Raw genomic sequence first — 26,827 nt, 5'->3', positions numbered from 1 at the left:
ATGATTTGGAAAGGCGCACACCTGTCTATATAAGGTCCCACAGTTGACAGTGCATGTCAGAGCAAAAACCAAGTTATGACTTTGAAGGAATTGTCTGTAGAGCTCCGAGACAGGATTGTGTTGAGGCACAGATCTGGGGAAGGGTGCCAAACAACTTCTAAAGCATTGAAGGTCCCCAAGAACACAATGGCCTCCATCATTATTAAATGGAAGACGTTTGGAACCACAAAGACTCTTCCTAGAGCTGGCCGCCAGGCAATACTGAGCAATCGGGTTAGACGGTCCTTGGTCAGGGAGGTGACCAAGAACCCGATGGTCACTGACAGAACTCCAGAGTTCCTCTGTGGAGATGGAAGAACCTTCCATAAGGACAACCATCAGGCCTGTATGGTAGAGTGGCCAGAAGGAAGCCACTCCTTAGTAAAAGGCACATGACAGCCCGCTTGGAGTTTGCCAAAATGCACCTTAAGGACTACCAGACCATGAGAAACCAGATTCTCTGGTCTGAAACCAACATTGAATTCTTTGGCCTGCATGGCGAGCGTCACGTCTGGAGGAAATCTGGCACCATCCCTTCGGTGAAGTGTGGTGGTGGCAGCATCATGCTGTGTGGATGTTTTTCAGCGCCAGGGTCTGGGAGTCTAGTAAGGATCGAGGGAAAGACGAACGGAGCAAAGTACAGAGAGATCATTGGTGAAACTTGCTCCATAGTGCTCAGGACCTCAGACTGGGGTCAAGGTTCACCTTCCAACAGGACAACGACCTCAAGCACACAGCCAAGACAATGCAGTTGTTGCCTCGGGACAAGTCTCTGAATGTCCCAGCCAGAGGCCTGTACTTGAATCCGATTGAACATTCCTGGAGGAACCTGAAAATAGCTGTGCCGTGACTATCCTAATCTAGCCTGACAGAGCTTGAGAGGATCTGCAGAGAAGAATGGGAGAAACTCTCCAAACGTGTGCCAAATTTTGAAGCGTCATACCCAAGAAGAATTGAGGCTGTATATATATGTGTATATATATGTGTCATAGGCCCTATTACATTTTAAAATCAAATTCTCTAGCCTATACTAGTATCTTTGTAGGCCATATGTGTAGCACCATAATCGCATGTTCTGTTTTGCTTAATCATGGTTTAATGATGCGTCTTTCCAGTCCATGTAATACAGTTTACACTCTCAAAGATTAGCCTACTGGTTCGTTTTTTTATTTACCCAAGAGAGCATATAGCTAGCTACGTCTATGTGCTTTTATATTTTTCTGTCATGTTTAATGTGCCTATCATGTATTTGATAACTGCACAATAATTTGGGCTTTGTCTCATTAAATGTCTTTTAATATAGGGCTCATGGAATGTATTTTAATATATTGCTCATCAGGCTCAGGTAACATCAGGTTTGAGTTTCCATGCTAATCAAAGCCGTAATCAAATCCAAATGTGTATGCTTTATAATACTTTAAGAATGATACTTCCGGTTTTGGTGTGAAGTACCGGGTTACCCGGGTGAAAAGGGATTTATTCTCAGGATGCAACATTTTGTAAAATACCGGTAAAAATATTCGACCCATAGTCATTGCAACTTATGTGACTTGTTAACCTGTTAGGGCTAGGGGGCAGTATTGACACGGCTGGATAAAAAACGTACCCGATTTAATCTGGTTACTACTCCTGCCCAGTAACTAGAATATGCATATAATTATTGGCTTTGGATAGAAAACACTCCAAAGTTTCTAAAACTGTTTGAATGGTGTCTGTGAGTATAACAGAACTCAAATGGCAGGTCAAAACCTGAGAGATTCCTTTACAGGAAGTGGCCTGTCTGACCATTTATTGTCTTTCTTTGACATCTCATTCAATTACAAAGGATCTCTGCGGTAACGTGACACTTCCCACGGCTCCAATAGGCTCTCAGAGCCCGGGAAAAACCTGAATGTCGTCACTCCAGCCCCAGGCTGAAACACATTATCGCCTTTCTCAAGTGGCCGATCAAGGGACTGTGGGCTTAGGCGCGTGCACTGGCCGCCCCCGTCTTTGTGTTTTTCCCTCTGTTTCCCGAAAAGGAGATTCCCGGTCGGAATATTATCGCTTTTTTACGAGATAAATTGCATAAAAATTGATTTTAAACAGCGGTTGACATGCTTCGAAGTACGGTAATGGAATATTTAGAATTTTTTTTGTCACGAATTGCGCCATGCGCTCGACCCTGATTTACCATTTCGGATAGTTTCTGGAACGCACGAACAAAACGCCGCTATTCGGATATAACGATGGATTATTTTGGACCAAACCAACATTTGTTATTGAAGTAGCAGTCCTGGGAGTGCATTCTGACGAAGACAACAAAAGGTAATCAAACTTTTGTAATAGTAAATCTGATTTTGGTGAAGGCTAAACTTGCCGGGTGTCTAAATAGCTAGCCCGTGATGGCTGGGCTATGTACTTAGAATATTGCAAAATGTGCTTTCACCAAAAAGCTATTTTAAAATCGGACATATCGAGTGCATAGAGGAGTTCTGTATCTATAATTCTTAAAATAATTGTTATGCTTTTTGTGAACGTTTATCGTGAGTAATTTAGTAAATTGTTAGCAAATTCCCCGGAAGTTTGCGGGGGTATGCTAGTTCTGAACGTCACATGCTAATGTAAAAAGCTGTTTTTTTATATAAATATGAACTTGATTGAACAAAACATGCATGTATTGTATAACATAATGTCCTAGGGTTGTCATCTGATGAAGATCATCAAAGGTTAGTGCTGCATTTAGCTGTCTTCTGGGTTTTTGTGACATTATATGCTAGCTTGAAAAATGGGTGTCTGATTATTTCTGGCTAGGTACTCTGCTGACATAATCTAATGTTTTGCTTTCGTTGTAAAGCCTTTTTGAAATCGGACAGTGTGGTTAGATTAACGAGAGTCTTGTCTTTAAATAGCTGTAAAATAGTCATGTTTGAGAAATTGAAGTAATAGGATTTTTAAGGTATTTGAAAATCGCGCCACTGGATTACACTGGCTGTTGCGTAGGTGGGACGAATTCGTCCCGCCTAGCCCAGAGAGGTTAACCTCTTACATCTAGATGTTCCGCTAGCGGAGCACCGCTCCAATATCCAATGATAGGGCGTGGCGCGAATTACAAACTCCTCAAAAATCCCCAAACTTCGATTTTTCAAACATATGACTATTTTACACCATTTTAAAGACAAGATTCTCGTTAATCTAACCACATTGTCTGATTTCAAAAAGGCTTTACAACGAAAGCAAAACATTAGATTATGTCAGGAGAGTTCCCAGCCAGAAATAATCAGACACTCCTTTTTCAAGCTAGCATATAATGTCACAAAAACCAAAACCACAGCTAAATGCAGCACTAACCTTTGATCTTTATCAGATGACACTCCTAGGACATTGTTATACAATACATGCATGTTTTGTTCAATCAAGTTCATATTTATATCAAAAAACAGCTTTTTACATTAGCATGTGACGTTCAGAACTAGCATACCCACCGCAAACGTCCGGTGAATTTACTAAATTACTCATGATAAACGTTCACAAAAAAACAATTATTTTAAGAATTATAGATACAGAACTCCTTTATGCAATCGCTATGTCGGATTTTTAAAATAGCTTTTCGGTGAAAGCACATTTTGCAATATTCTGAGTAGATGGCTCGCCATCACGGGCTAGCTAATTTGACACCCACCAAGTTTGGCACTCGCCAAAGTCATATTTACTATAAGAAAAATTGGATTACCTTTGCTGTTCTTCGTCAGAATGCACTCCCAGGACTTCTACTTCAACAACAAATGTTGGTTTGGTTCCAAATAATCCATAGTTATATCCAAATAGCTGCGTTTGTTCTTGTGTTCAAGACACTATCCGAAGGGTGACGCGCCGGCGCGTATCGTGACAAAAAATTTCAAAATATTCCATTACCGTACTTCGAAGCATGTCAAACGCTGTTTAAAATCAATATTTACACGATTTTTCGCGTAAAATAGCAATAATATTCCGACCGGGCGACGTTGTTTTCGTTCAAAGACTGAAAATGTAAAATGGACTCTTCACGTGCAAGCGCGCGCCCGTTTCATTGTTCTCAGATCGACCACTATCCAAATGCGCTACTGTTTTTCAGCCAGGGACTGCAGAGTCATCATTCAATGTTCTGGCGCCTTCTGAGAGCCTATGGGAGTCTTAGAAAATGTCACGTTACAGCAGAGATCCTCTGTTTTTGATAAAGAGGCTATTGAAGGCCAAGAAATGGTCAGAGAGGGCACTTCCTGTTTAGAATCTTCTCAGGTTTTGGCCTGCCATATGAGTTCTGTTATACTCAGACACCATTCAAACAGTTTTAGAAACTTTAGGGTGTTTTCTATCCAAATCAAACAATTATATGCATATTCTAGTTTCTGGGCAGGAGTAATAACCAGATTAAATCGGCACGTTTTTTATCTGGCCGTGAAAATACTGCCCCCTACCCTAAACAGGTTAAGCAAATGTTTATTTAGGCTTGCCATAACAAAGGGATTGAATACCTATTGACTCAAGACATTTCAGGTTTTCATTTTTTATTAATTTGTAAAATAAAATAAATTAAAATGAAAAGCATAATTCCACATTATGGGGTAGTGTGTGTGTGTAGGCCAGTGTCGACAAAGAATCTATGATTTGTTATTATGGATGCGCTAGTCATTTTCCATGTTCGGGGGATTATTTTAATTTATTTTTCCAGCTGTCAGGACACCGCTCGAAACTACTCCACTGCCAGGATGAAATTCAAAATAACTTCATTAGCAAATTTATTTCAAGAAATGGGCGTGTTGTAACTTGATCCTACTGCTACAATTGGATAGAGCGAGGCTGTAGCAACGCTCCCATTTTATATCTCATCTCTCGCCATCGCTCACATCACTAGTTGCTGTTTACTGCTAATATGAGAGATGGCTCAATGGCGATTACATTTTCTGCCAAGCCATACATGTGTGTAATATCTAGCAAGGAGAGCAAGAGTAGGAGAGAACTTGAACGGCGATCCACGTCCTGTCTGACACACATCTGACCGTAATTTGAGAAGCGAGAACTAGGGATGCATGATATAGCGGTAAGCTAATCGGAATCGGACGATATTAGCTTAAAATGCCTGCATCGGCCCGATGTCTAGTTTAGTGCCGAATTGCAAAACCGATGTCAAAGCTGACGTGCATACATATATAATGTAGGTAGATGAAAAATACAGCGCTACACGTGCAACACAGCATTCCTAACCTGTCCCATAATGTCTGCTGTGTGGATCTATTTTGAAGTTTCAAAGGAAGATAAAAAGGCCATATGCAACGTTTGTGCTGCTATTATTTCCCAAGGAGGGGAGAAAGTGAAATCGTTCAATACCAGAAACCTAATTACTCATTTGAAAGTGCATCACCCCCAGACGTTCAGCGACTACTTAGAACAATAGCAGAAAAAAACTAAGCGCACACTTCAAATAACTAAACAAGTTCAAGTCGAACAGTCATTTGAAACAGTAAGAACATTTCAGCGAGACAACTTGAAGGCAAAATGGCAAAACGCCAAGATAATGGAATTCATTGCCCTTGACTATTTTATTTCACCTTTTATTTAACCAGGTAGGCTAGTTGAGAACAAGTTCTCATTTACAACTGTGACCTGACAATCAACCGTTCTGTCGTGGATGATGGCTTTCATCTGGTCGAGCACCTCGAGCCCCGGTACACACTACCAAGTAGACACTATTCTTCAGATGTTGCCCTACCGGAGTTGCACAGTATTGTTGAAACGCACATCCATGAGCTACTTGCCATGGGCGTCACTGCTATTAGCTTCACGACTGACATTTGGACCAGCGATCTCAGCCCCATATACATGCTGTCTGACAGCACAGTGGGTCGACAAGGATTTCGTACTGAGGAAAGCCATATTGCATGCTCAAGACTGCTGGTTCTCATACCGCTGCCATTGCAATGGCATTTGAGAACATGTTTGAAACTTGGAAACATGAACACTCCATGCTCCATTCGAACAATTGACTGGAGAAATAAGCTCATCAACTTCGTCTGCAGCAAACATGATGCCCTCTGTCATGGCATTGAAATGCCTGCTCAACAAAACTGCCGACACAGACCGTGGGGTTAAAACTTACAAAAGTCCTCTACTAGAGGCTGTGAACAAGCGATTCGGTGGCATTCTCTCTGAGCCTCTTTACTGTGTCGCCACCATGCTCAATGCTTGGTACAAGGACAGCTACTTCGATGCAGACAAGAAACACGGTTTACGTGAAATGTGAGACACAGCTGGATAGGATGGAAACGGACAGCATGACAGTGCGCACCGAAGAAGAGAGGCCACAGACACAGAGCTGAAACTTCACTGCTTCACATGTATGATGAAATCCTGGTTGAGAATGAAACAACTGAACAAAACAGCACAGCAAGTAAGTGAAATAAATATAGGTTTTGATTGTTTAACCTCTATGGGCTAGGTGGGACGCAAGCGTCCCACCCGTGGTGCACTCCATCAACAGCAGGTGCATTTCAAGAGCGGCAAATTTGAATCCAAATAAATGTCAAATTCAAATTTTTCAAACATACAACTATTTTACACCCTTTGAAAGATAAACATCTCCTTAATCTAACCACGTTTTACGATTTCAAAAAGGTTTTACGGCGAAAGCATAAATGTAGAGTATGTTAGGACAGTACATTTACAAGAGTTGTGTGTAATGTTTTGTCAATTCAAAGACAGGGTCACCAAAACCAGCTAAAATGATGCACTAACCTTTTACAATCTCCATCAGATGACACTCCTAGGACATTATGTTAGACAATGCATGCATTTTTAGTTCTATCAAGTTCATATTTATATCCAAAAACAGCGTTTTACTATGGCATTGATGTTGAGGAAATCGTTTCCCTCCAATAACCGGCAGTCAAGTCAGCACCACAAATTAAATAATTAAAATTAGAAAACATTGGTAAAATATTATATTGTCAATTAAAGAATTATAGATTTACATCTCTTGAACGCAATCAACTTGCCAGATTTAAAAATAACCTTACTGGGAAATCACACTTTGTAATAATCTGAGCACTGCGCCCAGAAAAATACGCGTTGCGATACAGACTAGCCGTCATGTTGGGGAGATCTAAAATCGAAAATACTATGTAAATAATCCATTACCTTTGATTCTCTTCATCAGATGTCACTTCCAGGTATCACAGGTCCATAATGAATGTAGTTTTGTTCAAAAAAGCTCATCATTTATGTCCAAAAATCTCCGTCTTGTTAGCACATGATCTAAGCCCGCCGGACTTCACTTCATGAACGAGGGGGAAAAATATATTTACGTTCGTTCAAACATGTCAAACGTTGTATAGCATAAATCATTAGGGCCTTTTTTAACCAGAACATGAATAATATTCAAGGTGGACGAATGCATTCTCTTTTATAACGTATTGGAACGAGGGTACCCAACATGAACTCGCGCGCCAGGTGTCTAATGTGCCATCATCGTTCCATGGCTCTTGTTCGGTCAGATCTCCCTCCAGAAGACTCAAAACACTTTGTAAAGGCTGGTGACATCTAGTGGAAGCAATAGGAAGTGCCAAAATATTCCTCAGCCCCTGTGTTTTTCAATGGCATAGGTTTAAAGGTAATACAACACATCAGGTATCCACTTCCTGTCAGAAAATGTCTCAGGGTTTTGCCTGCCAAATGAGTTCTGTTATACTCAGACACCATTCAAACAGTTTTAGAAACTTTAGGGTGTTTTCTATCCATATATAATAAGTATATGCATATTCTAGTTACTGGGTAGGATTAGTAACCAGATTAAATCGGGTACATTTTTTTATCCAACCGTGCAAATACTGCCCCCTAGCCCTAACAGGTTAACTGATGATGGGGACAAACGTAAATGCCAATATTTCTCTGTAATAAAGCCCTATTGTGTGGAAAAGGTCACTGATTGGCTGGGCCTGGCTCCCAAGATTGTAGGGCCTAATGAATTTATTTGAATTGACTCATATCCTTATAGGAACTGTATCTCAGCGATATCTTTGAAATTATTGCATGTTGCGTTTTTTAAATATTTTTGTTCAGTATACTTGTATGCTAATTTAGGTGTTTGGGACGTTTCTCTTTTGTCCACAGCAGGGGCATACTACCCGGCCCAACAGCAGTACACGCCCTCCGTGCCGGCTGCTCCGGTTATCATGAACCCTCCCTCCCAGCAGCAGCAACTACCTCCACAGCAACAGATCCAGCCCAAAAGGGAGCGCAAACAGGTACAGGTAAACTCATCGTCCCACCTTTACCTGTTGTACACCACCTATATATACATACACACAGGTAAACTCATCACCCCACTTATACTGTTGGACACCATATCTCTACACACAGGTAAACTCATCACCCCACCAATACTGTTTTATTTACTGCTTTCATATTGTTTTATTGAACAGATAGGAGCACCAGGTCAGTGTGTTGGATTGGAACCCATGCCCATTCTGGTAGTCAGTGTGTTGGATTGGAACCCATGCCCACTCTGGTAGTCAGTGCGTTGGATTGGAACCCATGCCCACTCTGGTAGTCAGTGCGTTGGATTGGAACCCATGCCCACTCTGGTAGTCAGTGCGTTGGATTGGAACCCATGCCCACTCTGGTAGTCAGTGCGTTGGATTGGAACCCATGCCCACTCTGGTAGTCAGTGTGTTGGATTGGAACCCATGCCCACTCTGGTAGTCAGTGCGTTGGATTGGAACCCATGCCCACTCTGGTAGTCAGTGAGTTGGATTGGAACCCATGCCCACTCTGGTGTGCCGGGGTCAGTGACACTAACTGCAGGACCTCAGGCCAGCCCACGTAACACCTCTACTTAGGTAGACAATCAGGTATCCTCATCCCAGAATGGACAGGTAACAGAACTGGAAACCCCAAGAGACGTTAAGGGCCTGATGTTACACAGTCAAACTTCCCCATCAACCAGAGCAGCGTTTAAATACTTCAGTGACTCTCCCTAAAGGAAGGGAAGGACAGTGCTAATAAAGGGTGTCAATATTTGTTTGAAACGAGCATAGTTTCAGTCAGTAAGGTGTGTCCAACACAGATGCCCTTTCCCCATCATCCACTGTGAAGGTTAACAGTGCAGTTTTGGTCTACAGCTACTGTGTCTTCCTGTCTGTCTGGCTGACCTACGCTCTTAAAGGTGGATGTGACATGACAGGACTTGGGCTTGTGTGATGATGATAAACCCTGTGATGTGGGTAGTGTTGCAATCTGTCCAGGGAGGATTCTAGATGGGCCTATTCCTCATGATTTATGTTCAGTCAGGGATTTGAATTAGATAACTCTTGACCTTCACTTGATGAACTGTAACACTAAACTGCTGTGACTCGAGCATGTTCTTTAGGGCTGTAGTGCTGATGTCCCTCTTCTCTGGCTGTTGGTGCATGTGTCCTCAGCTGGTCTGGATTCATCAGGTCTGTCTATTAGTGATGGGGAGAACGATAGTTACATAATTTATTATTTATCTAGGGAAGTCGGATTAGGAAAGAAATCGTATTTACAATGACGGACCGCGCTGGGCCAATTGTGCACCACCCTATGGGACTCCCGATCACGGCCGGTTGTGATACACCCCGGGATCGAACCCGGGTCTGTAGTGACACCTCTAGCCAACCTTAGGCCGCTGCACCACTCAAGGAACCCCATATCACAATATTGTTTTGGATGATATTATATTGATACTTTGACTCAAAGTAACTTTGTAAAATAAATGTGTGTACCTGTGCCGACACCACTGTATTTTTCATCCTATAGCTTGTTCTTCATCTTATTTTTAAATAGTGAGCTATGAGTGATCATCTTTTCATTTTATTTTTTATCTTGTTTCTCTACAGCAGACACCCTGATGTTACAAAACATTAGGAACACCTTCATATTTAGTTGCACCCCCTTTTGCCCTCGTAACAGACTCAATTTGCATCACTGTCAATGACACACTTTTATTTTGAAGGCAAACCAAAAATTCCACTATTGTGGCTAATCCTTATTGTGGCTTGCTTCCCAACACATAGCCCAATGCGGTTGAGCCTCACTAGCCAGATGAAGCTAGCTGGCAGCTTATAACCCTGTTGCCCAAAGCTAACGTTAAGTTGCTGACTCGCTATTTATTTTCATTAACTGAAGTTCAATTTCAATAGGCGAACAACAAGTGGCAACCTAGCTAATAGTTACACAAGGATTCCTAAATCATTGCCAAGAATAATGAAAATGACTGCCGTTTCTACTGGTCATTGTTTTCAGGTTGGTTGTATTAGTGCTAGCTAGGTACCAAGCTAAAGCTAGCTACCCCAGAAGTTGCGGTCGAACCAATTATGCTTTATTACCAACACGGTATTGTAAGCACATCGTTCGTGGCCGGTGTTTGCTTGTTTGCAGACTTTTTTTGTACAGCTTTGACAGTGATACTGTATCTTTTTTTTGACCCGCGATGACCCAAACGGCGTTCCATAGTATGTATGTCGTGAAGCTAATAGCAGTGACGCTATTACTGTGTAACTCCGGTAGGGTAACATTTGAAAAATAGCGCACTTGGTAGTGTGTACTGGTGCTCGACCAGTTGGCAAAAGCCAACATCACCCACGACAGAGAACGGTTGATTGTCAAAGGCACTGAATCTCATTATCTTGGCTTTAATGGATTTCACCTTTGAGTTGTCTTGCTGAAATGTTGTTACTCTTTCAAATGACTGCTCGACTTGTTGACTGCTCGATCCACACAGCAGACATTGTGGGCTAGTTTAAGAATGCTGTGTTGCACGTATAGCGCAACATTTTACGTGGTGGCATTACGTTATATAGGTATACACGTCAGTATTGGCATCGGTTTTGCACATCGGGGCGTTAAACTAGACATTGGATGATGTTGGCATTTTTAGCTAATATTGGCCGATTCCGATATGTTCACCAAATAAAAAAAATGTATTTATGTATTTTTTTTAATATTGTGCATCCCTAATTCTTACATAGGTATTCCTCTTGTCCAGATGGGATAGGGCGGTGTGCAGTGTGATGGCAATTGCTTCGTCTGTGGATCTGTTTGGGCGGTATGCAAACTGAAGTGGGTCTAGGGTGGCCGGTAAGGTGGAGGTGATATGATCCTTGACTAGTCTCTCAAAGCACTTCATGATGACAGAAGTGAGTGCTACAGGGCGGTAGTCATTTAGTTCAGTTATCTTTGCCTTCTTGGGTACAGGAACAATGGTGGCCATATTGAAGCATGTGGGGAGAGCAGATTTGGATAGGGAGTGATTTGAATATGTCCGTGACCACACCAGCCAGCTGGTCTGCGCATGCTCTGTGTACGTGGCTAGGGATGCTGTCTGGGCCAGCAACCTTGCGAAGATGAACACATTTAAATGTCTTACTCACATCCGCCACGGAGGGGGGGGGGGGGGTGTGTGACGGTGGCACTGTCCTAAAAGCGGGCAAAGAAGGTGTTTAGTTTGTCTGGAAGTGTGACATCGGTGTCTGTGACATGGCTGGTTTTCTTTTTGTAGTCCATGATTTCCTGTAGACTCTGCCACATAGGTCTCGTGTCTGAGCCGTTGAATTGCACCTCCACTTTGTCCCTGTACCGGTATTTCGCTTGTTTGATTGCCTTGCGGAGGGAATAACGACACTGTTTATATTCAGCCATATTTCCAGATCTCTTTCCATGGTTAAATGAGGAGGTTCGCACTTTCAGTTTTGCGCGAATGCCGCCATCCATCCACGGTTTCTGGTTAGGGTTGGTTTTAATAGTCACAGTGGGTACAACATCGCCTATACACTTCCTTATAAAGTCACTCACAGATGTTATCTGAGGCTGACCGGAACATATCCCAGTCAGCGTGTTTTTATCACTCTTGAAGCGTGGATTCCGATTGGTCAGTCCAGCGTTGAATGGTTCTAGTCACTGGTACATCCTCTTTGTTTCTGCCTATAAGACGGTAGGAGCTAGTCAGCGTCATGGTTGGATTTGCCGAAGGGAGGGCGGGCTTTGTATGCATCGCCGAAGTTAGAATAGCAGTGATAAAGTGTATTACATCCGTGCGTAGTGTAATCAATATGCTGATAGAATTTAGGTAGCCTTGTTCTCAAATTTGCTTTGTTTAAATCCCCAGCTACAATAAATGCAGCCTCAGGATATATGCTTTCCAGTTTACATAGAGTCCAGTGAAGTTCCTTGAGGGCTGTCTGCTGTCGAGGGGGAATGTACACAGCTGTGACGATAACTGACGAGAATTCTCTTGGGAGATAATATAGTCGGCATTTGATTCTAGGTCGGGTGAGCAGAAGGACTTGAGTTCCTGTATGTTGTTGGTATTACACCATGAGTCGTTAATCATGACGCGTACACCCTCGCCCTTCCTCTTCCCAGAGAGGAGTTTATCTCTGTCGGTGCGATGCATGGAGAAGCCTGCTGGCTGAACCGATTCCGACAACATATCCCGAGTGAGCTATGTTTCCTTGAAACAGAGAACGTTACAATCTCTGATGTCTCTCTGGAAGGCAACCCTTGCTCGAATTTCATCTACCTTGTTGTCAAGAGACTGGACATTGGCGAGTAGTATATTTGGGAGCGGTGGGCGTCGTGCATGTCTACAGAGCCTGACCAAGAGGCCGCTCCGTCTGCGGCGCTGTTGTTTTGGGTCGGCTTCTGGGATTCGGTCCTTTGTCCTGAGTGGTGGTCAAACAGATGATCCGCTTCTGGAAAGTCTTATTCCTGGTCGTAATGTTGGTAAGTTGACGTTGCTCTTATATCCAATAGTTCTTCCCAGCTGTGTGTAATAAGATTTAAGATTTCCTGTGGTAACAATGTAAGAAATAATACATAAAAATAATACTGCACACTTTTTTCCGGATGCCCCAAGCAATCGGAAAGGGGATTCATCAGAGAAAATGACTTTACCCCAGTCCTCAGCAGTCCAATCCCTGTACCTTTTGCAGAATATCAGTCTGTCCTTGATGTTTTTCCTGGAGAGAAGTGGCTTTTTTGCTGCTCTTCTTGACACCAGGCCATCCTCCAAACGTTGTTGCCTCACTGTGCGTGCAGATGCACTCACACCTGCCTGCTGCCATTCCTGAGCAAGCTCTGTACTGGTGGTGCCCCGATCCCGCCGCTGAATCAACTTTAGGAGACGGTCCTGGCACTTGCTGGAATTTCTTGGGCGCCCTGAAGCCTTCTTCACATGATCCGATAAATGGTTGATTTAGGTGCAATCTTACTGGCAGCAATATCCTTGCCTGTGAAGCCTTTTTTTGTGCAAAGCAATGATGACGGCACGTGTTTCCTTGCAGGTAACCATGGTTTAGAGGAAGAACAATGATTCCAAGCACCACCCTCCTTTTGAAGCTTCCAGTCTGTTATTCAAACTGAATCAGCATGACAGAGTGATCTCCAGCCTTGTCCTCGTCAACACTCACACCTGTGTTAACTTCTTGTGGATTAGTGGGACGCTAGCCAAATTCAAATTAAATCACTATAAAATTAAACTTTCATGAAATCACAAGTGCAATACATAAAAATAAAGCTTAACTTGTTGTTAATCCAGCCGCTGTGTCAGATTTCAAAAAGGCTTTACGGCGAAAGCAAACCATGCGATTATCTGAGGACAGCGCCCAGCGCACAAATGCATAACAAATCATTTTCAACCAAGGAGTTGCGACACGGAATTCAGAAATGGCTATATAGTATATGCCTTACCTTTTGAGGATCTTCTTCTGTTGGCACTCCAAAAGGTCCCAGTTACATTACAAATGGTCCTTTTGTTCGATAAAGTTCTTTATATCCATAAAAACTCAGTTTAGCTGGTGCGCTTCAGTCAATCCACTCGGTTTCCCTCCTTCAAAATGAACATCACCAATAAACTTATCCAAACAAGTCAATCAACGTTTATAATCAAACCTTAGGTACCCTAATACGCAAATAAACTATAAAATTTAAGACGGAGAATCGTTATTGTCTTTACCGGAGAAAAAGACCAAAGAACACGCTCTCTTCCACGCGCTTGGAAACACTACAGCCAAAATGGGAGCCACCTAGAAAAACTACAATTTCTGGCTCATTTTTCCAAAAACCAGCATGAAACTCTTTCTAAAGACTGTTGACATCTAGTGGAAGCCCTAGGAACTGCAATCTGGCACGATTTCACCCTATTATAAAAGTGATCACTCTTCATAACATTCTGGAGTATATGCAAATTGCCGTCATACAAAATGAGACAGCAGACTTTGGAAATGTATATTTGTGTAATTCCCAAAACTTTTGGCCACGACTGTGTATGTATGTATATATATATCTCATGAGAATCGCAATTCGTATTGTATCGGTACCTAAGTATCGTCATAATATTTTATTGTGAGATCCCTGTTCCCAGACCTACTGTCTATGGTGGACTTGGCTGGTCTGGTTTTTTAGTACCTCAATGGCAGACTACCGATCAAGTTTTCCTTGTGTTCTACTGCACTCTGTTGGACTGAACTGATTTGTCCCTGTGCTGATCTGACTAAAGTGGACCTGGCTGATCTAGGTTAGACTGTGCTCTATGGTAGACTGATCCAGTCTGTAGCGCATCTGTTTTCTACGATGTGCTAGGTTTATCGAATTGAGTATCTGTGTTCAGTATGGTGGACTTGTCTTCAGTGTATCTGTGCTCTGTATGGTACGGTGGGCCTGGCTGCTTTATCACTGGCTGTGGGAGCATGCAGCTGGCTGTGGTTGCTGTGGCGGACTATGGCCGGCCAAGCTGTCCTGTCCCACGCTGCTCAAGGTCCTTCAGAGACTCTCCCAGTCCCACTAGGAGGATGGTAGACGGGGACTGGGGAGGAAGAGCTGCAGCGGCACGCCCCGCAGTGAGTCATGCTTCAGCCAGTCTGTCTGAGTCACGCACTGTCTTTCTATATGGTTTCAAAAATCTCTGTCGGTATTCTGGCAAAAGAGTATGAAGTGTAAAGCTGTTTTTCAGCCGCGCTAAGCAGACTACTTAGTCGTAGCTGTCTTTTTATTGTATCTATTTTTTTTCTTTTGTTAACTACTGCCTTCAAGCAGTGCGTTGGCCTGTATTTTTTTTCCTCCCCTGCTCTCCATAAAAAATGGTCTCCTCACTCTCTCTGGTCTCTGGGTAGAGGAAGGGGGAGTTAAAGGACAAGTCAGCACATAGCTCAGCTCCACGTGGCTTCCATTCTCCTCCCCCTCTGAGCGGAAGCACAATGGCTGACCTATCTCCTCCCCTTCTCTCTCTCTCTGTCTCTGCTGCTGCTCCTGTGGCATACCCCGTCTCCCCTCTTCCATCCACTGCCCCTCCCTCTCTCCCAGGAAGAGGCTGAAATATTTAGGAGTGAGTGTGTGCACAGAATGACAGAAAAGCAGCTAAGATAGAAAACATTTATTTTTGTATTTATACATTTTTTGGCACTAGCCTGATCTTATTGGCTGAGTTTTATATTTTTTTTCTTCCTGGAATCCCTCTTCCCTCCCCCCCCCCTTTGGCCCCCTTTGACTCTGTAGTTCAGTGGGCGGGGGCGCTTGCATTCCAGTGCTGCAGCTCCACAAGGCCAGTCACTCTGGCTTCTCTCGCTCACTCTGTACGTGTGTGTGCGCGAGCTGGGAACGAGGCTCTGCCCTGTTGGCTCTGCTCACTGAGTTGAGGGAGTAGGCTACGTGCGTGCGTGTTCCCAGGCCGACAGCTCAACTCGGGCCCCTGGATGAGAGAGGCCTGTTAGGGACTCTGGAGCCTGTCCGTGTGCCAGGTAAATGACTCTACCAGCGGGGGAATGTGCTGTCTCACGCCTGTTGCTAACAACTCTTAGTGTGTGAGAGAGAGGAGAGTTTGTGATAGAAAACATGTGGCTCTGTGTAAGGGCACGCCTTGTGAGTAATCTGTTTTTCAGAAGTTTGAAGGAGTCCTGTACGATGTGCTTTTAAATAACATCAAATCTGGCTAGTTTTCTTGGTGTAGTTTGAGTGATCATATGGAGAGAGCAAAGAAAATGCACTGGAATTTGTTCACTTGGCTGAAGTTGTTTGTCAAATTTTGTTGGGTAAGAATTCGCTAAAACAAGGCGGTAGTCCATGGAGAAATCTGTTTGTCAGGCTGCATAGCTGTTGTGGGGCTGGTGTTTCTTGTCAGTATGTGAGAAATGTAGCTCTGCTGAATGACAAGACGCTGCTAGGCCACAGCCCTACTGTACAACACAAGACTTTTGGAAACAGGGCCTAGCATCATAGAACCCAGTTAGCTGTGACAGCTCTTCTCTTCAGCTTTCTCCTCCCCCTCTCTCCTTTACTCTCGCTCTTTCTCTCTTTTTTGCTCCCTTTCTCCTTTAGAAAGTTAATGAACCAAGAGCGAATAACAAGTTTTTCTTTAAGGCTCTCACGCTCCTTTTTTCTATTTGTTATTCTTGTATCCCTCACTGTTGTCTTGTGTCCTCTGTATAGATCATAATACGAGACCCTAACCAGGGTGGTAAAGATATCACTGAGGAGATTATGTCAGGGGGCACCCGCAGTGGCTCCACCCCCACACCCCCACAGGTGAGCGACGACTCTTCAGAGGTGAGCTACCATACCCTCGTCACCAACCATCATCCCTTTACACAGCTTTGCTACTATACAGTCACGTATCTGTTCAATATGAAAATGTCTGCCCATCCATTGTTTCTAACCTGTCATAAGGCTGTCATATGGTTGTGTCCGCTCGAGTTCCCTAATGTTTGGGTGTTGTTGTTCTGTCCCTCCGTTAGTCATCTGGATCAGAGGGCCCAGCCGTAGCCCAGGCCAACGGTGAGAACACGACCCCTGTCGTGGTCAGACCAGGTGAGTTGGCCGAGGGGTCAGGTGATCTTGAAGGATGTAGCTGGCCGTCTCTCATTGGTTCACATTCAGTATATAGAAGTCATTTTTCGTGAATTTGAATAAATCACATAGACAAAATGCTCCGTTGGAAAGGTCCCATGCATTTTGATCATCTAATAACGGATTGATAATAAGTGGGTAATTATCAAAAGATGATCAAATGACGAGGGTGAATTTTAACATTAGTATGGTACTATGGACCACATCCTCAAGCATCTCTTTTCCTCGTCAGATGACAGAGGGAAACCTGCAGCCACACTCATCACTGGCCCCCCAGCCCTGTCTAAAACCCCTGAACTGGTCAAGACTGCCCCTACAGAGGTCAAACTCCCAGACACGGACAGTAAATCCCCTTCCTTACCCCAGGACCTACCCACACCCCCGCGGGTAACTACCACCCTCCACACTACTGCCCCTGGCACCACCCCACCCTCAACTAGTCCCATTGCAGACATGATGGACGCTCCAGCCCCGGCCGCTGCTCCAGCCCCGGCCGCTGCTCCAGCCCCAACCGCTGCTCCTGCCCCAACCGCTGCTCCAGCCCTATCCGCCCCTAAAGTGCCTGCTTACCCTGCACCCCTGCTTGAACCCCGCCCCACTCCTGCAGCCGAGGAGCAGCCCTCAGCCGCCAAGGAGGCGCGGGAGGAGGTGAAGGAGAAAGAGGAGATTAAAGAGGTGACGGAGGCTAGAGAAGTGACTACATCATCTAAACCTGAGCCTTCCCTTGCTCCAGTGACCAACCCTAGCAGCGGCACTAATGGTGTGTCTGCCCCCCAGCCACTCCCAGAGGAGGAGCCAGCAGCCCTGTCCATCACCATGCCCTCCCCCCAGGCAGCAGAACCCCCGCTGGACTTTCCCATCGCCCAGCCAGAGGAGCTCCGGCTGCCCAACGGCCTGCCACTCCCCAGCCCCCAGGACCCTGAGAAGGTGTCTGCAGAGTCGTCTGAGTGTGACCTCAGCCCCTTCGCTGAGCCTGAGGTGGCCCCATTACAGAGGGAGGCACCCGCACCTGTCGCCGCCACGGCAACGCCCGACCCCGTCGTCCAGGCTACCGTTGCCCTTGTGGTCCTAGCTGAGACTGCTAGTACTACAGAGGTAACCCCTCGCCAAATGGAAGACGAGATGGACTCTCCACCATCACAGCGCACCACCCCAGCCGGGGAGAATTCTATGCAAGGTCAGTATCAGTCGGACTCTCACTATTTCTCCCTGTCTAGATCAGGTATTCCCAAACTGGGGCAATGCTGTCAGGGGGATGCCAAATAAAAATGTGATTACAATTATTATTTTTTTCACATTTTCAAACAGTCCATTTATATTTTCCAATGGGGTTATACATTTGGGTGAGGTTTTCTCTCGCCTGAGTAGCCTCGTTTCACTGCCAAAAATAAAATTAAACCATCTAGTGTTCAGCAAAATAACATGTCAAATACAGGTAGCCTAGTCAAATAGTTAACATCCAATCACATTAACCGTTACTCTCTCGCGGGAATTCCACTAACGATCCGTATGTAGCCAAACGTAGCTGCTGCTCATGTTGGTATCTGTCCTGGTGGTGCAAAAGCCGTGACAGGGAGACATAGTGGAGTGGTAACGCACGTGCAAGCAGTTGCTCCAGACGCCACTTGGGTACACTGCAGCATCCACCGAGAGGCTCTTGCTGCCAAGGGAATGCCTGACGGCTTGATAGATGTTTTGGACACTACAGTGACAATGTGATATAGCGAAGCACCTGAGTGAGTTGGGTGCGCAATTACGCAGGTACTTTCCTGAAACGGACGACACAAACAACTGGATTCGTTATCCCTTTCATGCCCTGCCTCCAGTACACTTACCGATATCTGAACAAGAGAGCCTCATCGAAATTGCAACAAGCGGTTCTGTGAAAATGTAATTTAATCAGAAGCCACTGCCAGATTTCTGGATAGGGCTGCGCTCAGAGTGTCCTGCCTTGGCAAATTGTGCTGTTAAGACACTGATGCCCTTTGCAACCACGTACCTATGTGAGAGTGGATTCTCGGCCCTCACTAGCATGAAAACTAAATACAGGCACAGACTGTGTGGAAAATGATTTAAGACTGAGACTCTCTCCAATACAACCCAACATTACAGAGTTATGTCCATCCTTTCAAACACACCCTTCACCCTTTCAAATACCCGTCATTATCCCGTGGGGAGTTATTCACAATTTTCGATGAACAAATAAGGTTTTATATGTAAGATGGTTAAATAAAGAGCAAAATTAGTGATTATTATTATATTATTATTTGTGCCCTGGTTCTATAAGAGCTCTTTGTCACTTCCCATGAGCCAGGTTGTGACAAACTCATTCTTATGTTTAATAAATGTATTGTATAGTGTGTGGCAGGTTTACAATGATGGCAAAAAACAACATTTGAGAGTGTGCTGACCCTGGTGCTAGAAGGGGTACGCAGCTGGAGGTTGAATGTTTGAAGGGGTACGGGACTATAAAAAGTTTGGGAACCACAGTTCTAGATCCATCTGTCTGTCATTCAACCACATTGTCTTTCTTAATTCCTAACCCAACTTCTTGGCACTTTGTGAAGATAAGACATTGGCTAGGAGGATCTGCCCCTTGAGGTGTTGCAGTCTGACTGTCTGTCGAGCATGTGTCATGAGGGGTAGAGAGTGACAGGGTTATGTCTACGCCGAGGACACAGTATAGTGGGTACTTGAGGCGTTGCAGTCTGACTGTCGGTCGAGCATGTGTCATGAGGGGTAGAGAGTGACAGGGTTATGTCTACGCCGAGGACACAGTATAGTGTGTACTTGAGGCGTTGCAGTCTGACTGTCGGTCGAGCATGTGTCATGAGGGGTAGAGAGTGACAGGGTTATGTCTACGCCGAGGACACAGTATAGTGGGTACTTGAGGCGTTGCAGTCTGACTGTCGGTCGAGCATGTGTCATGAGGGGTAGAGAGTGACAGGGTTATGTCTACGCCGAGGACACAGTATAGTGGGTACTTGGAATGATAATCGCGCCAACAGAAAGCCATAAAAATACAACTTTGGATAGGTGGCAATGTGGTAACTGCTAGGGTTTGGGTGCTAGGGTTTGGGTGCTAGGGTTTGGGTGCTAGGGTTTGGGTGCTAGGGTTTGGGTGCTAGGGTTTGGGTGCTAGGGTTTGGGTGCTAGGGTTTGGGTGCTAGGGTTTGGGTGCTAGGGTTTGGGTGCTAGGGTTTGGGTGCTAGGGTTTGGGTGCTAGGGTTGGATTGGTACTGAGTGTCAGTCCATAGAGGTTTAGTCTGACTGTGTTTGTGGTGTTCTGCTTGTAGCTGCTGTTTCTGTGCCTAAGAAGAAGAGGAAGATGAAGGATCTGAACAGGAAGGAGGCTGTTGGAGACCTCCTGGATGCCTTTAAGGAGGTCCGTTCACACACACCACCCACGCCATGTCATATCACACACACCACCCACGCCATGTCATATCACACACACCACCCACACCATGTCATATCACACACACCACCCACGCCATGTCATATCACACACACCACCCACGCCATGTCATATCACACACACCACCCACACTATGTCATATCACACACACCACCCACACTATGTCATATCACACACACCACCCACGCCATGTCATATCACACACACCACCCACGCCATGTCATATCACACACACCACCCACGCCATGTCATATCACACACACCACCCACGCCATGTCATATCACACACACCACCCACGCCATGTCATATCAAAGTTTTAAGAATGCCTGGTTTTATAGACTAATACTCTTTCCTCTACCCCCCCTCTTTTTCCCTCGGTCTGTCTCGCCCGCTCTCACACCCCCTTCTTCTTCTCTCCCCCTCTCCAGGAGCAGGTAGTGCAGAGCCCGCCAGAGCAGGCCACACCCACTTCTGCCTCTGACGCTGAGGAGCCCCGCCCAGCCGCCACCCCTGCCGTCGCAGAGGTGGATGAGACATGGGAGGAGAAGGAGGACAAACTGGATGCAGAGAACATTGAACCCAAGCCCGGGGATCTGAAGTACCAGTACAAAGAGGGTGGGTTCTGAACCTTGGCCCTAAGAAGCTGTGTAACATTTATATACATACTTAGAAACGTTATCCTCTTAATGTTATTCTCTACACCTGATCTCACATGATCTGCATTTACTGTCAGTCAAGAGGATGCAAAGTTCCACTTTTTTGGAAATGCTTCGTCAGAGCATGGGTCCTAAAGTCCCATTTGACATCAATGTATGATCATTATTTTTTAAGGGAAACATTAGTGAAACTGAGCGATACTTAGTTCGGATGCCAGACTAAATACCCCAACTCTACCAACCTAAACTATACTGATGAAAACTCACATATGTGATTCCTCTATAATTCCTTGTTCCTCCTCTCCTCCAGAACTATGTAGGCCTATAGACCCAGAGGAGAAGAAGAGGTATGACAGGGACTTCCTGCTGGGCTTCCAGTTCATCAGTGCTGCCATGTCCAAGCCTGAGGGCCTGCCTCAGATCAGTGATGTGGTGCTGGACACGGTACAGTACAACTCTGTCCCCTGCTGGACTGGAGTAACCACTGCACGATCCATTTGATAAGTCTATTTATTCTTTCTTCAGATGGACCACTTTATTCACCAGTTATTTATTTTGTCTTTCTTTGTATCCATCATTCTCTCTTTCTTCCTGGTACTATTTCTTTCTTTCTTTCTTTTTGGTACTACTTCTCTCTCTCCAGGCGAATAAGGCCCCTCTCCGCCAGCTGGACCCCAGCCGTTTGCCGGGGATGAACATGGGCCCCGACTTCACGCCCTCATTTGCCAACCTGGGCAGGCCTGGAATGGGTGGAGGGGGTGGACACAGAGGAGGACCAGTGAGTTAGCATGGGAAACTAGCTGTCAATCTTCTCAGAATACACTCTTGATTCTGAAATTCAGGGACGATATTAAAACAATGTGGACTGAATTTCTTTTCCTTCTCTCCTCCAGCCCTCTGGTATGAGTGGTGGAGGACCGCGTCGCTCCCAGCAGGGCCAGCGTAAGGAGCCCAGGAGGATCATCAACATCTCTTCGTCTCTGACGGACGACGTGAAGCTCAACAAGGCTGAGGATGCCTGGAAGCCCGCTGTCAAGAAGGCTGCCAGTGGGCAAGCTGCTCCTGAGGAGGAGAGCGATGACCCAGAACAGGCCAAGACCCAGGAGCTGTTTAAGAGGGTCCGTAGTATCCTGAACAAGCTGACCCCTCAGATGTTCCAACAGCTGATGAAGCAGGTCAAGGAGCTGACCATCGATACGGAGGAGAGGCTGAAAGGAGTGATAGATCTGATCTTTGAGAAGGCCATCTCTGAACCCAACTTCTCAGTGGCCTACGCCAACATGTGCCGCTGCCTTATGGGGGTGAGTGACTCTGGTCTTGTTCCGGTGATGACCTCCGTTCTGTGCCACTGACTTGTGGAGTGGTACCACTACACTCATCACGATAACTCTCATGCTTTGTGACGTCTGCAAAGCTCTCCAGCCGTGGCCTAAATGCTTGTTTTTCCTGTTCCTCTCGTCAGCTCAAAGTCCCCACTACAGACAAGCCGGGAGTCACTGTGAATTTCCGCAAGCTGCTTCTGAACCGCTGTCAGAAGGAGTTTGAGAAGGACAAGGACGATGATGTCATCTTTGACAAAAAGCAAAAAGAGCTGGATGCTGCAGCCATGGTACGAGCTGGGCTCTGAGTGATCAATTCATATGTCTCTCACTTTTTGAATTGGTTTTGGTTTCTGTAGGAGTTAGCTGACCATCTATCTACTATTCCTCCCTCTGCTTCCTCTCCCTCTGTTACATCACTTCCTGTCTGAAGGAGGAGAAGGATCGCCTGAAGGCGGAGTTGGAGGAGGCCAAAGACATGGCACGGCGCCGGTCGCTAGGCAACATAAAGTTCATCGGTGAGCTGTTCAAGCTGAAGATGCTGACGGAGGCCATCATGCACGACTGCATCGTCAAGCTGCTGAAGAACCACGATGAGGAGTCACTAGAGTGCCTCTGTAGACTCTTGTCAACTATAGGGAAGGACCTGGACTTTGAAAAGGCGAAGGTAACGCTGAACCAGTGTCACACACACCCCTACATCCTTTAGAACACTTACACCAAATTATTTCTAATTAACATAGATTTACACACTAACCTGCCTGTCTTTCTGTAGCCTCGTATGGACCAGTACTTTGTCCAGATGGACAAGATCATCAAGGAGAAGAAGACATCGTCCAGAATCCGCTTCATGCTGCAGGACGTACTGGACCTCAGGAGGGTAATACCTCCTAACGCACACACCCACACCAGTGTCTGGGGAATGCTTCAGCCCCCTCACCTAAATCTTTTGGTCATCTATATCTAAACAGACTGACCCTTGTCCTGTGGTTGGTATGTATCCAAGCTTATCAGTAAACACTATGGGTCAAACTACCATAGACAGAATACTCTCCCCTAACACCACATCACCTCTGAACTTATCCATGACCCCAAATCACCTCTGACCTCTAGTCTCACTTCCTTTACAAGCCCTCTCTTTGCATGCATGTGTCAGTCTGCACCCCCGCAGCCAATCCCATCGCTCCAAACTACTGTAACCCCTCCCTCCTCTCCATGTCATTCACCACCTAGATGTTTACCACCCTTCTATATGGATGTGTCCCTTGATATTCACATAAACTACTTATCCATGCCTAGTAGGCTTGGGCAGTATCCAGATTGTCCTACCTTCATACCGACCTTGTGCCATACCGGAATATTCGGTAATATCTGCACTGAACACAAGGAGGGCTATTTTCAATCCCAAGGTTAGCAACGCTAAAAAGTACATGTGAAATCTAACGAACGCATGCAAACAATTTATACAGTCTCTGACACACTTTGCAGGAAAGACATCCCACTCAAAGTTATACAAGTAACTCAAAAATGCTACACAGTTTGCTGAACACGCAAAACAAATATTAGCTCTAGATCCAGGAAGGGATTATCTGCTGTTAACAAGAGGAGCTTGATTGCAAGACGCTAACCACTTAGCTAGATAACTTGGCACTAAGTTAGCAAACCAAATGCACAACTGCAGAGAATTTAGCACATTTTAGACAGTTAACTTAATAGTTAGAAGATATCTAGCTGGCAAACATTTAGTTGTGAATTCCCTACTGCAACTAGTTCACCTGGCGTGGGCTGCAGTTACTCCCAGGACTATATGTAAGCTTAATACTGATCTCGACATTACAATATGATCTTCTAAATTGCACTGCAGGCATTTACTAAGTAGCTACAAATATTCAAATGAATTAAAGCACTTAAAAGAAATAGTTTCAGCGGTATTGACAGTATTGGGGAAAAACCATCCCGTGGATATTTCCTAATACCCTGGTGTGTGTGTGTATATACGCTATACAGCCCAAACATAATGCCTAGGACTCATTCACTAGGCTTTGGGGTTCACAAACTCACGTGTCTTACTTTGTTTGAAAACTACTAGTTACTAAGGATATACAGGTATGTTTACTAACAATCTGTAGCCTAGGCCTCTAAGGTCTAGATGTGCATGTATTTGTACCGTGCTATTAGCTGTGTGTGAGTGTTTGTCTGAGGTTTCTCATAATGCAGTTTACTGGAAAACATCAATGCTGGACTGTTCTACTTTAACTAGTTAAGTCTCCAGAGACCTTTCTGGAGAAATGCCTCAATGTGTTTGTCTGTTAGTCTGTGACTTGCAGTATGTTGAGAGCAGTGCTGTGATGTCTGATCCCTGAACAACATGTAGGTCTGTGTTGGAACCCATGTTCAGACAGGGTTCCAACACGTTCACCACAAAATGACTTCTAGGATCTTTATGGTTCCAGCCCCAGTAATTGTCTTACCAAAGCTGTTACCAAAGCAGCAGTTGGGATGTTTTATAAGAGCTGACCAGCTGCACTCAGTGAGCACACTGGCCCCTGTTTTCCCAGTAAACGGCACTCTAGTTTGTTTCCTTTCTCTGGAAAAGCTGACAGCGGTGTCAAGGTAGGGCAAGACATCGCTCTTTCTATAGCCTAGTTGTCAAGTGACCCATTGATCTCTTAATATATTGACTAAGAGACTTATGCCTCAAAGAGATATGGAGTGTTAAGAGTACACCAGACTTTTTCATCTAACTACTGTACTGACTCCCCCTCCCAGAATACGTGGGTCCCCAGGAGAGGAGAGCAGGGCCCCAAGACCATAGAGCAGATCCATAAGGATGCTGAGCTGGAGGAGCACAGGGAGGTTCTCAAGGTGCAGCAGCAACTCCTCAACCAGAACACCCGAGGAGGAGGTGGAGGACGTGGTGGTGGTGGTGGTGGTGGTGGAGGAGGAGGAAGAGATCAGGGGAACCGCGGGGGCCAACACCCCCAGGCGGGCCAGAGGAGTCAGCCCCAGGACGAGGACTGGAACACAGTTCCCATCTCCACCAAGAGCAGACCCATCGACACCAGCCGACTCAGCAAGATCACTAAGGTCAGTGATACATCATGCTGTGGATTCTCAGCCACATATCGTGGACCCATACTCAGTTAGGACTGAAACACTCCAACACCTTCCACTTGTAGTCTAGCACCCACCTCCTTAACCTTCAACCCCATTGCAAAGTTCTATCATCCCAACCATTCCCAACTCTTCTGATCTGTTGAACTGAAACCCCAAACCCACTCCCTCTGTAGTATGGCACACACCTCTTAACTTTTAACCTCCATTTAGTGTTATGGCCCTACCATTCCTGACTCCTCCAAACTTCTTAGTTATGTAACTTGAAACCTCAGACCTTTCTCAGATCTCAAGATGTTTTGCCTCCCAACAATTCTGCTAGTTTCTTTCCTCAACAGTAATGTTTCTAACCTCTCCTTCTCTCTGCAGCCCGGGGCTTTGGACTTCAACAACCAGCTGCTGGCGCCCCAGCTCGGGGGTAAGGGCATGTGGGGCAGTTGGGGCAAGGGCAGCAGTGGAGGCACCACCGGAGCCAAACCCGCCGGGGAAGCCAGTAAGTCCTCTTACCAATTCACCCACCACTGTGAAATATCTACTCTTAGTCTATTTTAAAACAAACTGTGTGTGTTCATAGCCCCAGAGTCAGGAGGCCGCCCAGCCACCAGCACCCTTAACCGGTTCTCAGCCCTGCAGCCACAGCAGCCCTCCTCCTCAGGGTCCTCACAGGACTCGGACAGAAGAGTTCCTCTAAGGTCAGCACCACTGAGCCGGTACAACTGACTACACCTGTCCTTTACATATCTCTTTCTATCTGGGAGGTTTTCTATGTGTCAGAGTTACTGGTTTGAATTTATACAACGGGTGGGTCTAATGCTGATTGGTTAAAACCACATTCCAGCAGGTGTCTGTTCCACAAGTTGCCACCGGCTAAATCTATGACGTTAAAATGCCTATTTACTCTGTTCCATCTGACTGCGCAATCCACTGTCTCATCAGCCCAGCCAAGCAATCTCCACTATAAAAAGTATCTAGACATTCTCACATTTTATTCTGGCTGCACTTTTTGACATGAGGGTAAGTTAGCCGTAGTTGGCTAGCTAGCAAGCAAGGGATAAGAATGTTGCCAGCCAGTATGGCAATGGAACATTTAGAACGAACGACTGGGTCGTGTCCATAGATACAGAACAAAAATACTGAACGACTGGGTCGCGTCTTTAGCAACCCTAGATTTGTGTCGGGAATATATCTTGTGGAAGGATGAAATGGTATGAATAAATTAATCAAAATAAAGTATTTAATGACAATATGTCAATCATTATTTGACTATGTAGGTAACCCGGTGTATAAAAGTGATAATGACAGTCATTATTTGACTATGTAGGTAACCCGGTGTATAAAAGTGATAATGACAATCATTATTTGACTATGTAGGTAACCCGGTGTATAAAAGTGATAATGACAATCATTA

At 45.2% G+C, this 26,827-nt stretch overlaps 1 protein-coding gene and 1 non-coding gene across 16 annotated transcripts in view; both read left to right on the top strand.

The window, feature by feature from the left end:
* Window positions 1-26,827, top strand: part of LOC106613115 (eukaryotic translation initiation factor 4 gamma 1) — a 70,314-nt gene that overhangs the window by 34,285 nt on the left and 9,202 nt on the right. For 7 of the 15 annotated variants that reach the window (XM_082956396.1, XM_082956404.1, XM_082956400.1 and 4 more), the window contains 15 exons: window positions 8,164-8,303; window positions 16,495-16,611; window positions 16,800-16,872; window positions 17,144-18,088; window positions 20,208-20,296; window positions 20,759-20,945; window positions 21,297-21,430; window positions 21,630-21,764; window positions 21,880-22,287; window positions 22,449-22,595; window positions 22,739-22,972; window positions 23,081-23,185; window positions 25,075-25,392; window positions 25,789-25,912; window positions 25,994-26,129. In XM_082956396.1, the coding sequence (XP_082812522.1) occupies window positions 8,164-8,303; window positions 16,495-16,611; window positions 16,800-16,872; window positions 17,144-18,088; window positions 20,208-20,296; window positions 20,759-20,945; window positions 21,297-21,430; window positions 21,630-21,764; window positions 21,880-22,287; window positions 22,449-22,595; window positions 22,739-22,972; window positions 23,081-23,185; window positions 25,075-25,392; window positions 25,789-25,912; window positions 25,994-26,129 (3,292 nt within the window). Of the gene's footprint in view, window positions 1-8,163; window positions 8,304-15,582; window positions 15,807-16,494; window positions 16,612-16,799; window positions 16,873-17,143; window positions 18,089-20,207; window positions 20,297-20,758; window positions 20,946-21,296; window positions 21,431-21,629; window positions 21,765-21,879; window positions 22,288-22,448; window positions 22,596-22,738; window positions 22,973-23,080; window positions 23,186-25,074; window positions 25,393-25,788; window positions 25,913-25,993; window positions 26,130-26,827 lie in introns of those variants that run through there. The other 8 variants (XM_082956401.1, XM_082956399.1, XM_045724719.2 and 5 more) reach the window with 7 other exon arrangements.
* LOC123724190 (small nucleolar RNA SNORA17) lies at window positions 19,500-19,627 on the top strand. The gene has a single exon (XR_006756868.1). It is a non-coding gene; the product is annotated as a small nucleolar RNA SNORA17 (small nucleolar RNA).

This window comes from Salmo salar, chromosome 09 (assembly GCF_965601325.2).
Source record: "Salmo salar chromosome 09, fSalSal1, whole genome shotgun sequence".
NCBI lineage: Eukaryota > Metazoa > Chordata > Actinopteri > Salmoniformes > Salmonidae > Salmo > Salmo salar.
This window is presented reverse-complemented; position numbering and strand designations above follow the sequence as displayed.